The sequence below is a fragment of the Vipera berus genome, assembly GCF_964194415.1.
Source record: "Vipera berus genome assembly, chromosome: 6".
Taxonomy (NCBI): domain Eukaryota; kingdom Metazoa; phylum Chordata; class Lepidosauria; order Squamata; family Viperidae; genus Vipera; species Vipera berus.
The window spans coordinates 89,969,958-89,982,335 of record NC_138208.1 but is presented as its reverse complement, the minus strand read 5'-3'; the positions used below and the strand labels follow the sequence as shown (position 1 = coordinate 89,982,335).

Sequence of the window (12,378 nt, the reverse complement as noted above, 5' to 3'; positions counted from 1 at the left end):
TTGACCACTTGATTGTGGGGATGCGGTGACGATTTTCAACACAAGGACTGGTTGTAACTTCTTTTTTGCCCCACAGCCGTTGTAACGTCAAACAATTGTTGAATGATTGGTTGTTAAGTCAAGGATTACCTATGCCAGGGGTCTTCAAACTTGGCCCTTTTATGACACATGGACTTCAACTCCCAGAATTCCTCAGCCAGCATGGACCATATAAGCCAGGGGTCTTCAAACTTGGCCCTTTGATGACTTGTGGACTTCAACTCCCAGAATTCCTCAGCCAGGCACATGCCTGGCTGAGGAATTCTGGGAGTTGAAGTCCACAAGTCATCAAAGGGCCAAGTTTGAAGACCCCTGACCTGTACAATAATGCTGAGTTTGTGTTTGCAAGAAATCCATCCTTGTCACAATTTTGGGCAGGATACATACACAGACACACACACAGACACAGACACAGACACACACACAGACACACAGCAGACCCCTCGCTCTCCCTCCCACCAAGACAGCTGGCCTGTTCCCCAAACACCTGCCAGCTGAAATTGTAGGTGAGCCTCTGTGTGTGTGTGTGTGTGTGTGTGTGTGTCTTTCCCAACGGAGCCGTGAGAAAGCGGACAGCCGGCTGTGGCGTCCTCTGGGTCAAGGCCACATGCTGCCCGTCAGGAGGGCGTATAAAAAGGCGACGGAAGAAAAAGAGGTTCCCATTTTGATGCCCCGTTCGGTGACGATGAGGGTCCTGGTGGTCCTGGCGACTTGGCTGGCTGCGGCGTTGGCCACCGACACCTTTGTTGGGTAGGTAGAGACGGGGCGTTGGGTTAGGAAAAGGGCACAGTGACCGAGAGGTGCCATTTTTGGATTGCTTAGCTACATCAGTGGCTGGACAATTTCACAATTTGGGGGGGGGGCATCCCTTCCCAGCCTCTAAGCAGAACCCCAACCAAGATGATGAGGAGACCGGAGGCTAAAACATACGAAGAACGGTTGCAGGAACATGGCTAGTTTAGTGAAGAGAAGGATGAGGGGGGACATGATAGCAGTCTTCCAGTATTTAAGGGGCTGCCCCAAAGAAGAGGTGTGTGGGGGGGTGTCAACTTATTCTCCAAAGCCCCCCAAGGCCGGAGAAGGAATAAGGAACCGTCTGATCGGGCTGGGAAGGACATTTTCCCCAAGCTTTAACAATGCTGTGATTGAAGAAGAGATCCTTGGGGGGGGGTGCGCTCCTGTCTTCAGCCTACCGCCTTTAATCTTTTTAAAAAACTTTTTAAATTGTTTTGCATTATCTGTTTGTGAGGATGTAATCTCCCTGTGCTGTCTGGGGAATTCTGGGAGTTGAAGTCCACGCTGCCGAGGTTGAGAAACTCTGCTTTAGACAGTTGGAAAAGCCCTGGTAATATATCATGCAGAAAGCACTCTAGCGGCACCTAATGTCAGAGACCAAGCATTACAATATCAACCTGGAGAACCATTGGTCTGAAATGGTCTGGGGCAGGGGTCCGCGACCTGGACAACTTGAAGACTCAGCTGAAGTCCACTAGGGCTTAAAAGTTGTCAAGGTTGCAGAGCTATGGTCTGGAGTTTCCTGCCTGAGCAGGGGGTTGGACTAGAAGACCTCCAGGGTCCCTTCCAACTCTGTGATTCTATGATTCTGTTCTACTTGGGCGGGGAAAAATAGGGGAAATGCAAAAATAGCTCCGGGGCGCATGTGGCAGGGAGTGCCCCACGCATTCCTAGCTTCTCATTGGCTGCTTTACTACCCTCCCAGTTCCTGGCTCTTGGGCCCAGCCAGCCATTAGAGGGACCACCCCCAACCCGCTCTTTCCATCTATCTGTATCTGCTTTTACCTTTTCTGATAGTTCTGTTTTTTTTGGGGGGGGCTTCTATTTCTTTCACACACACACACACACACACACACACAAGCTGATATGGGGACATGTCACCCAAACACATTTATATCCCGCCCTTCTCCGAAGACTCAGGGCGGCTTACAAGCTTAGCAGTAGCCTTCATTCTATGTATATGCCTGCTTATTAGGGCTTTTGCCACCCACCCCAAGCGGCATTATTACAAAGTCAGCTTAATTGCCCCCAACAATCTGGGTCCTCATTTTACCTACCTCGGAAGGATGGAAGGCTGAGTCAACCTTGAGCCTGGTGGGACTCGAACCTGCACTAATTGCAGGCAGCTGGGGTTACTTAAGGAGGCATTAGCCCACTGCTCCACCAAGACTACGTTACCTTTTCCTAACTAATGTAAAAACACCCAAACCCACTCACTCTCTCTGCAGCCATCAGGTGCTGAGAATCACGGCCGCTGATGAAGCCCAGGTGGAGAAGTTGAAGGAGCTGGAAGCTCTGGAGAACCTTCAGGTATTGTTAAACAAGAACCTTGCGTATGGTCAGGACTACGGGCTCCTGGCCTGAATAATGAAGTTATTCGTCCATGGAGATTCCCTGTCCTCCTTCCTTCCTTCCTTCCTTCCTTCCTTCCTTCCTTCCTTCCTTCCTTCCTTCCTTCCTTTTCTTTCTTCCTTCCTTCCTTCCTTTCTCTTCTTTCTTTCTTTCTTTCTTTCTTTCTTTCTTTCTTTCTTTCTTTCTTTCTTTCTTTCTTTCTTTCTTCTCCTTCTCCTTCTTTCCCTCCCATCTTCCTCTTCCTCTTCCTCTTTCCTTTTTATCCTTCTTCCAAAGGTGCTTTTCCAAGAGGCAACTGGACTTCCTTGTTTTTCCTCTGAAGACGTTTCGCTTCTCATCCCAGAAGCTTCTTCAGCTCTGACTGGATGGTGGGGAACGGAAGGATTTATACTCCTTGCAGACCGCTGGTCGTTTGCCTTCTTTTAAGAGAGTCGTTGAGGCCACTTGGAGGTTTGTCTGTGTCCTCAGGGTCACCTGAGTGGTGCAAATGGTGAGGATTGAACAGCCCTCCCTCAACAGAGGGGCAGAGATACGACCTCATTTGTCTCCAGTCTACAACACTGTCCTTTCAGCAGTTCCAAGAAGGCTCCACATCTGTTTGCCCCACTCAGGTGACCTCGAGAAGTCACAGGTAGAAAAACCATCAAATAGCGACCCAACCTAGAAATAATAAAGAGGAATTTCCCGAGCGTGAGAACGATTGGCGAAGTGCTCCATCACTGGAGGTTCTTAAAAATAGACTACTGGGCAACCATTTGTGCAAGGTGGTATTCTACCTTGAGTAGGGCTGGGCTTAAAGAGTTCCCCAACCTTTCCCGGTTGGCAGCCTGGAGCGGGGGGAAAGAGGGGGTGGTTTTATGGGAAGGGACAGGCGTGTGAGCAACTGTTCTTCACACAAGCGAAGTGGAGAGCCCCAACGATGCTCACGCAAGCCAAGCCCACGAGGATGAAGCCTCTAGTGCCTGTGACGCTCACGCGAATAGGGCCATGAGCCTCTGTGACACTCACCTGCACACCAGCCAGCCACTCGTACGGCCTGGTTGGGAATAGGCTGTGGACCGGTAGTGGGCCGTGACCCACAGGTTGTGGACCTCTGTACTAGAAGGCCTTCTAGGTCCCTTCCAGCCCTAGAACTCTATGATCTATGATTAACCGGCTGCTAGCAGAGCCGTTCCTATGTTTTCCAGTTATGTAGGCTGTGTTTCCAAAGCTCGTATATGTCAACAATCTTCTACGTTCTTCTGATTTCTATGCCCAGCTGGATTTCTGGCGAGCACCGGCTCATCCTGACCTCCCAATAGATGTCCGTGTGCCCTTCCCCAGCCTTCAAGGGGTCAAGGTCTTCCTGGAGACCAATGACATCGCCTACTCCATCATGATCAACAACGTTCAGGTAAGTACGCTGACCACGTGAGAAGATAAGCAGGTGGGCATATTGATCTCGGAAAGAACCTCTCTTGTGATCCCAAAAGATCTGAAATCAGAACCAGCAAACTATGGAGGAGACCATATTGAAATGCAATTCAAAGGGGCTGCCACAAAAAAGAGGGGTGGGGTCAAAGCACCTGAAGACAGAAGAACTAGTGATGGAAGATAATCAAGGAGAGACCCAACCTAGAACTAAGGAGAAATTCCCTGTCAGTGAAAACCATCAGTGGAAGAGAAGTTATGGACACTCCACCCCTCGGGGCTTTCAAGAAGAGATTGGGTAGCCGTTTCTCTCCAATGGTATAGGGTCTCCTGCCTGAACAGGGGGTTGGACTAGAAGACCTCCAGGGTCCCTTCCAACTCCATCATTCTGCACCTTTTAGGCTCGTCACAAAAAATTGTAGTGTAGAAGTTGACCCTACCTCAATGTTGAAACCTGGGATAAGAGGTTGTCCTTCCCTAGCTCGTCAGATGTTTTCAGTCAATGTTATGGATTGAAACAGTAGTTTGAAAGTTCTAGGCCAGGGGTGGGCAACCTTGGCTCTTTTATGACTGGTGGACTTCAACTCCCAGAATTCCTCAGCCAGCATGGGGGAACTATGGCCCCTTCATGACTGGTGGACTTCAACTCCCAGAATTCCTGAGGCAGCATGGGGGAACTATGGTCCCCTTGTGACTTGTGGACACCAACTCCCAGAATTCCTGAGGCAGCATGGGGGAACTATGGTCCCCTTGTGACTTGTGGACTTCAACTCCCAGAATTCCTGAGCCAGCATGGCTCAGCATGGAAACTGGCTCAGGAATTCTGAGAGTTGAAGTCCACGAGTCATAAAGCGGCCTAGGCCTAGGGCAGACAACCTTGGCTCTTTTATGACTTGTGGACTTCAACTCCCAGAATTCCTCAGTCAGCATGGCTCAGCTTGGAAACCTCTCCCTTTCCCCTCAGCATGGCTGGCTCAGGAATTCTGGGAGTTGAAGTCCACGAGTCATAAAAGAGCTATGTTTGCCTACCCCTGTTCTAGGCCACTCTTCCATCAGATGAGTTGGCCAACATGACCAACGGTTTGGGGTTGACTTTCCTTCAATTCCTGCATGGAATTTGGATCGACAGGAGAACGGATCTGATAAAAGCTCCTTGACTGCACAGTAGCATAGAAGGATGGATTGAAATTACATATGAGTGGAAAACGCAGAGGAAATATAAACCTTCTTCTCAGCTGACCTTTGTGATTGTCCTTGTTGTCCCCTTCAGGAACTGATCGATGAGGAGAGGAGTCACATGATGCACCAACGTCAACTCCAAGAATTGTCCCTCACAAATTTTAACTTTGCTGCTTACCACGACTTGGATACAGTAAGTACAATTAAGGCACGCTGAGGTCTTCACCCGTTTTACGATTCCAAATGGTTGAATTCAGTTGCGGAGAAGACTTCCAGAAGACAACTCATAAGTATAGACACCATTTTGGCACCTTCTCTTTGCTTGCTAGATCTATAACTTCATGGACCTCTTGGTGCGTGCGAAACCCCTCCTGGTCAGCAAAATTGAGATTGGCCAGACAACGGAAGGACGCCCAATCAATGTCTTGAAGGTAAGTCTTTTGATCCTTTCGATACTCATTTTGGAGGGTGGCGGACTTCTGGATGGGGAAAAAGTGGCTGTGTCTTTTTCAACACGATGAACTAAGTCCCAAGAGAACATTTGTAGCTCAGGGTTGAACTGTGGAGTTCTTGTTGCTCTCTGAACTTGGTGGTTTTCTTGAAGACGTTTCATGATCCAACTTCAGAACATTCTCTGTGAACTATACAAACAGAGAGCAAGGCCCACCTTCCCGCCCCTTCCAGCATTGATGACCTTACCTAGTTGGGTCATGAAACGTCTGCAAGAAAACAGCCAAGTTCAGAGAGCACCAAAGACCCCCACAGCCTCTACCTTTCCACAACACCCACTCCCCTCTAGCACTGTTGATATTCCTGAGTTGGGTCACGAAACGTCTGCAAGAAAGTCTGCTTAAGGGCTTACATGATTTACTTAACAACTGCAGTGATTTGAAAGTCATAAAATAGGGCGCAACTGACTTAACAACCACATTGCTTTGCAATGGAAATTCTGTTCCCCGTTGTAGTCATAAGTTGAGGGCTATCTGTGCTTTATTCTCTCAGCGAGGGTCTTACTTGTGACTGTTTTAATTAGACTGTTTTAATGTTAGCTCACTTTTTTTATAGCCTGGTGAAATTCTATTTGTCAGATTAGACCAGGGGTAGGCAACATTGGCTCTTTTATGACTGGTGGACTTCAACTCCCAGAATTCCTGAGCCAGCATGAGGGAACTATGGCCCCTTCATGACTTGTGGACTTCAACTCCCAGAATTCCTGAGCCAGCATGGGGGAACTATGGCCCCCTCGTGACTCGTGGACTTCAACTCCCAGAATTCCTGAGCCAGCATGAGGGAACTATGGCCCCCTCATGACTCGTGGACTTCAACTCCCAGAATTCCTGAGCCAGCATGGGGGTACTATGCCCCCTCATGACTCGTGGACTTCAACTCCCAGAATTCCTGAGCCAGCATGGCTCAGCTTGGAAAACTCCCTTTCCCCTCAGCATGGCTGGCTCAGGAATTCTGGGAGTTGAAGTCCACGAGTCATAAAAGAGCCAAGGGTGCCTCACTGTGGATTAGACCTTCCCAATCCGGATTGCGCTGCTGTTCCCAGCATTCCAAGCAGAAGGTCGGAAGCTGGGAATTCTGGGAGTGACTGCCCAGGACATCTGGTGGGTCTCCAGCCGGAGAGATGTTGAGGAATTTGGAAGCCAAGATGGTTGCTTGGATTGAAGGCCTCTCTTCTTTGCTTTGCGCAGTTTAGCACCGGGGGAACCAACCGGCCAGCAATCTGGATTGACACCGGCATCCATTCCCGCGAGTGGGTCACTCAAGCCAGCGGAGTTTGGTTTGCAAACAAGGTAACAGCTGCAAACATTCGGTAAACGGAGGAAGCTAAACCACCATATCTTGGTTCGATCAGGGTTTCTCAAGCTTGGCAGCTTGAAGATGGCTCCAATTGGACTGCAGGTAGTCCTCGACATATAACGGCTCATTTAGTGACCACTCAAAGTTGCAACGGCACTGAAAAAAAACCTGATTTATGACCATTTTTCACACTTACGACCACTCCAGTCCTGGAATCAAAATTCAGACCCTTGGCAACCGACTCGTATTCATGAGTGTCATGTGATCATGTGATCACCTCTGGCGGCTTTCTGATTAGCAATGTCAAACGGGAAGCCAGAGGCACTGAACAGCCGTGTTACTAGTTTAACAACTTCAGTGACTCATTTAACAGCCATGGCGAGAATGGTCGTAACACGGAGCAAAATTCAATAAATGTCTTGCTTAGCAACACAAATCTTATTTTTTTCCCCTTAGGGATACTCCTGTAATTTTCCCCAAAGCCAGGAAAAATGGGGGAATGCCTGGCATATCTGCCTCCCCACTTCATGATTGTTCCACTCCTGTCTCCACTTAATCCTAAAAGAAAAAAATTAAAAAGACATTGCCAATCTGATATTTTCTAGATTTTCCCCCCCACTTCAGCTCCTAAAACAAGCTGGCTTGTGAAGGGTTTCCTGTAATAGCGATCCTACAAATCAGGGGTCCCCAATCCCGGGTCTGTGGACCAGCATGCCACGAACCGGTTCACGCAAACAAACGAAAGCGTATCCGCAGGATGCAGGCAACACGCAAAACCACGTTCCCTCCGATCCACGGAAAAACCTCTTTCCACAGAACCAGTCCCTGGTGCCCCAAAGATTGTGGGCCGCTGCCGTAATTTCACCATTAAGGCACGCGTCTGTGGTTGCACCTGAAGCCATTTCGATCCTCTTTAGATCTTTGAAGATCACGGGAAGGATCCTTCTCTCACGTCCATCCTGAACCAGTTCGATATCTTCTTGGAGATCGTCACCAATCCGGACGGTTACTCCTTCACGCACACCAAGGTAACTCTCCGTGGTGGGGACGTCGGCGGCAAACGTGAGATGCTCCGCGCGACGTTTTAGCTTCAGGCTCCGTCTGACATTCATTGACGGGCCTTCCTGATTTGCAGAACCGGATGTGGCGCAAGACCAGATCGAAGAGAGACGGGTCATCTTGCATCGGAGTCGACCCCAACCGGAATTGGGCAGCAGGCTTCGGAGGTAAGACGTAGGAGTCAGTCGCCAAGCATCCGAATTTTGGTTGTGTGACCCTAGGGAACGCTGCCATGAAAAACGGCCATCAGTAATTTCCTTCAGTGCCGTTGTAACTTCGAATGGTCACTAAATGAACCATTGTAAATTGAGGACTACCTGTGTAAGCCAGCAGTGTGATATAGCCGCAAAAAAAAGTCAAATACATCTTTAAGCTGCATTAGGCAAAATAGGAGTTCCAAATCCTGGGAAATAATAATGTCCATTCAATAATAATAATAATAATAATAATAATAATAATAATAATAATAATAATAATAATAATAATAATAATAATAATAATAATAAAGTTGGAAGGGACCTTGGAGGTCATCTAGTCCAACCCCCTGCTCAGGCAGGAAACCCTGTACCATTTCAGAAAATGGCTGTCCAGTCTCCTCTTAAAAATCTCCCGTGTTGGACCATTCACCGCTTCTGGTGGCAAGGTGTTCTACTGGTTAATTGTTCTAATGGTCAGGAAGTTTCTCCTTAGTTCTAGGTTGCTTCTCTCCTTGATTGGTTTCCATCCGTTGCTTCTTGTCCTGTCTTCAGGGGCTTTGGAGAATAGCTTGACTGCCTCTTCTTTGGGGCAGCCCCTGAGAGATTGGAAGACTGCTATCATGTCCCCCCTGGTCCTTCTCTTCATTAAACTGGACAGACCCAATTTCAGCCACCGTTCCTTGTATGTTTTAGCCTCCGGTCCCCTGATCATCTTTGTTGCTCTTCTCTGCGCTCTTTCCAGAGTCTCAACATCTTTTTTACATCGTGGCGACCAAAACTGGATGCCGTATTCCAAGTGTGGCCTTACCAAAGCCTTGTAAAGCGGTATTAATACTTCACGTGATCTCGATCCTATCCCTCTGTTGATGCAGCTTATGCTTTGTCGAAGTGCCCCATGAATCCCACGTCCGTATCTGGGATCAAAATGTGACGCAAAATTCAGAGAAATTAAAACAGGTTCAAAGAAGATGAGTGAGAATGAGTTGTTGGCTAGTTCCTGGTTAAAAAAAACACCTATGGCAGGGCTAGGCAACCTTGGCTCTTTTATGATTCGTGGACTTCAACTCCCAGAATTCCTGAGCCAGCCATGCTGAGGGGAAAGGGAGAGGTTTCCATGCTGAGCCATGCTGACTCAGGAATTCTGGGAGTTGAAGTCCACAAGTCATAAAAGAGCCAAGGTTGCCTACCCCTGACCTAAGGGAAAGACCAGACTTGCTTTACGACCATGAAGTTCGTTTAATGAGGACTACAAAAATGTTCCAAAATCGGATTGGGCACATGGGTGTGTCGATTTACAACCATCATGGAAATTTCTGGGGAGGTTACAGTCATACAGTAGGTCGAGGACTATCTGTCCCACCTTCAAGTCTCCAGACATGGTACATGGAGTCCTTGACTTACAACCATTCATTTAGTGACTGTTCAAATTTATTACCGCAATGAAAAAAGGGACTTATGGCTGTTTTTCATTCAGCAGCGTCCCGGGGTCACGTGATCCCCTTTTGCGACCTTCTAGGAAGCAAAGTCCACGGGGGAAGCCCGATTCGTTTAACCACGGTGTTACTAACTTAACAACTGCAGGGCTTCGCTTAACATCTGTGGCAAGACAGGTCATAAAATGGAGCAAATTTTTACACTTAACAACCGTCTCGCACAATAACAGAAATCCCGGGCTCAACTGCGGCCGTAAATCGAGATCTCCGGTTGGTCTCTTGCAGGAGCTGGCGCCAGTGGGAACCCGTGCTCGGAAACCTACCGTGGACCTTACGCCGAGTCCGAACCGGAGGTGAAAGCCATTGTGGATTTTGTACGGCAACACGGCAACATCAAGGCTTTCATCTCCATCCACAGTTACTCCCAGCTTCTCCTCTATCCTTACGGCTACACCAAGGAGAAAGCTGCAGACCACCTGGAGCTGGTAAGTCGCCTTAACAACCGATTCATATTTATGATGGTCACAGTGTCCCAGGGTCATGTGAAGTGACCAAAACCTGCTGCAACCACCCAGCAGACGGGGGGGGGGGATAAAAACCAACCCCACCCCACCACCACTGCCAATCCTCAACCGAAATGCTCACAACAATGACAACCTCGGACAGGAGAAAGAGCGCCGCTGGGCGGGCAGGCAGGCATCTTGCTCGGCTGTGGCTCGGGGGGCACTTTTTTCAGTGCCATTGTAACTTCAAACAGTCACTAAGCCAACTGTTGTAAGTCAAGGACTACCTGCACTTCATCACTTTTTTCTTTTTTTTTTTGGTCATCAAGTTTTTGACCCCTCGCTAGGCGACTGGTGGTACTCGGATGTCGCCATCTCCTAAAAGTGGTAGAATGGGTGAAAAGGTTGAAAAGCCCTGCTCTAAGGATTTATGCTCCCCAAGACTTCTTCTGCTCGCCCCTAACTAAAGCCCAAACCTTCTAAACTTCTCCTGGTCTTCTCCTCCCCCTCCCCTCCACCCCCCGGCGTCCCTTCGCCAGGATGCTCTGGCTAAGAAGGCCGTGGCCGCGCTGGAGTCTGTCCACGGGACCAAGTACAGATACGGCAGCATCATCACCACCATCTGTAAGTCACGCGAAGGGGAAGGCAGAGGCCGCTGGCCCTCCGGGAGGGGACTGGGTGGCAGGGAGTTCCCAGGATTAGGAGCATTCGTTTAGGGACCGTCCGGAGTTCCAGCGGCACCGGGGGGGGGGGGGGAAAGGGAGGCTTAGGAACGTCGGCCACACTTAAGGACCGTTCCAGCTCCCCTGTGGTCACGGGCTCAAAATTCAAAGACTTGTCAGCTGACTCACCTGTCAGAAATGGGATAGGGTCTCCTGGTTGGACCCCCAAGGTCCCTTTCGGCTCTCTTAATTCTGTTTGATGAGGAAAGAGTTCCCAGCAGGGTCTAATCCAGGGGTAGGCAACCTCGGCTCTTTTATGACTCATGGACTACAACTCCCAGAATTCCTGAGTCAGCACAGCTACAAGGGAGTGGGTTTGTGGAGAGGAGGAGGAGGAGGAGGAAAGGAAGGAAGGAAGGAAGGAAGGAAGGAAGGAAGGAAGGAAGGAAGGAAGGAAGGAAGGAAGGAAGGAAGGAAAGGAAAGGAAGGAAGGAAGGAAGGAAGGAAGGAAGGAAGGAAGGAAGGAAGGAAGGAAAGGAAAGGAAAGGAAGGAAGGAAGGAAGGAAGGAAGGAAGGAAGGAAGGAAGGAAGGAAGGAAGGAAGGAAGGAAGGACCACTGTGAGCTCCTTGGTGCTGAGTTTGGTTGCAAACGTTTCCCTACCTAACTAGGGAACATCATCAGTATTAGAAGGGAGAGGGGGTTGCAGAGAGGACGACCACGGAGTCCATCGCTCTCTCTGAGCTCGATTGCTTTCTTGCGGACGTTTCATGACCCGGCTAGGTAACATATTTATTTGAACAAGCCGGCCTGGTCTGATGGGTTTAGGGGTATTTTAACGTTTTGTAATTTATTAAACTGGGCTATTGTATTTAATATTTTTTAATTTTTATATATTGTATTTTATTGTATTGCCCTGTACACCGCCCTGAGTCCTTCGGGAGAAGGGCGGTATCAAAATTTAAATTAAATAAATAAATAAAATAAACATCCTCAGCGCTCGAAGGGAGGAGGGGCTACGGGTGCTTTCGCTCTGCCCGTCTTGTCTCAGGGTAGACGACAGCGCAGACGGTTTTCACCAGCTCTTCTTCTTTTGCACCCCACCCCCCGCCTTTCCTGCCTGTAGACCAAGCAAGCGGAGGCACCGTGGACTGGACCTACGACCAAGGCATCAAGTATTCCTACACCTTTGAGCTGAGAGACAAGGGCAGACACGGGTTCCTGCTCCCGGCTAATCAGATCATTCCCACGGCAGAGGAGACCTGGCTCGCCCTGATGGTCATCATGGAGCACACGCGGGACCACCCTTACTAAGCCGGAGGGGCCGGGCTCACGCCGACGGCCTGGCCCTCCGCCCGCCGCCTGCCTTCTTGATTTTCCATCTCGTAATCCTTTTGCGCGTCATCTGCTCCCGCTGCAATTCCGCTGCTGAGCTGTAGGAGGCAGTGTGGCAGAACCTGGGGGGCGGAGTCAAAAGAGGGAGCAGCCTGGCATCCCTACGTAGTCACAGGCGGATGTAATCTAACTTCCCTTGAATTCCACTGACTGTCCAACTCCTCACCGGGGCTGATAGTTGGAAAGATTCCTGTGGCGCTGGGTTGTCAGCAATAAAGCCGGTTTAATTGGACCGTCACGCATGGACCTGTTGTGTTTTTTTGTGCCTGACACTTTTCGAACTGACTAAGTCCAAGGGATGGGAGACAAAAGCTTATTGCAGGGGTCTTC

The 12,378-nt window shown here is 49.3% G+C and overlaps 1 protein-coding gene across 1 annotated transcript; it reads left to right on the top strand.

Moving 5' to 3' along the window:
- Window positions 1-646: 646 nt before the first annotated feature.
- LOC308669801 (carboxypeptidase A1-like) lies at window positions 647-11,967 on the top strand (the record flags this gene model as incomplete). Its single annotated transcript, XM_081330678.1, has 11 exons — window positions 647-784; window positions 2,206-2,364; window positions 3,665-3,799; window positions 5,087-5,188; window positions 5,325-5,426; window positions 6,693-6,794; window positions 7,719-7,829; window positions 7,937-8,027; window positions 9,776-9,975; window positions 10,533-10,617; window positions 11,780-11,967. 11 exons carry the CDS (start codon window positions 647-649, stop codon window positions 11,965-11,967), a joined length of 1,413 nt encoding a protein of 470 aa, XP_081186804.1.
- Window positions 11,968-12,378: the final 411 nt, after the last annotated feature.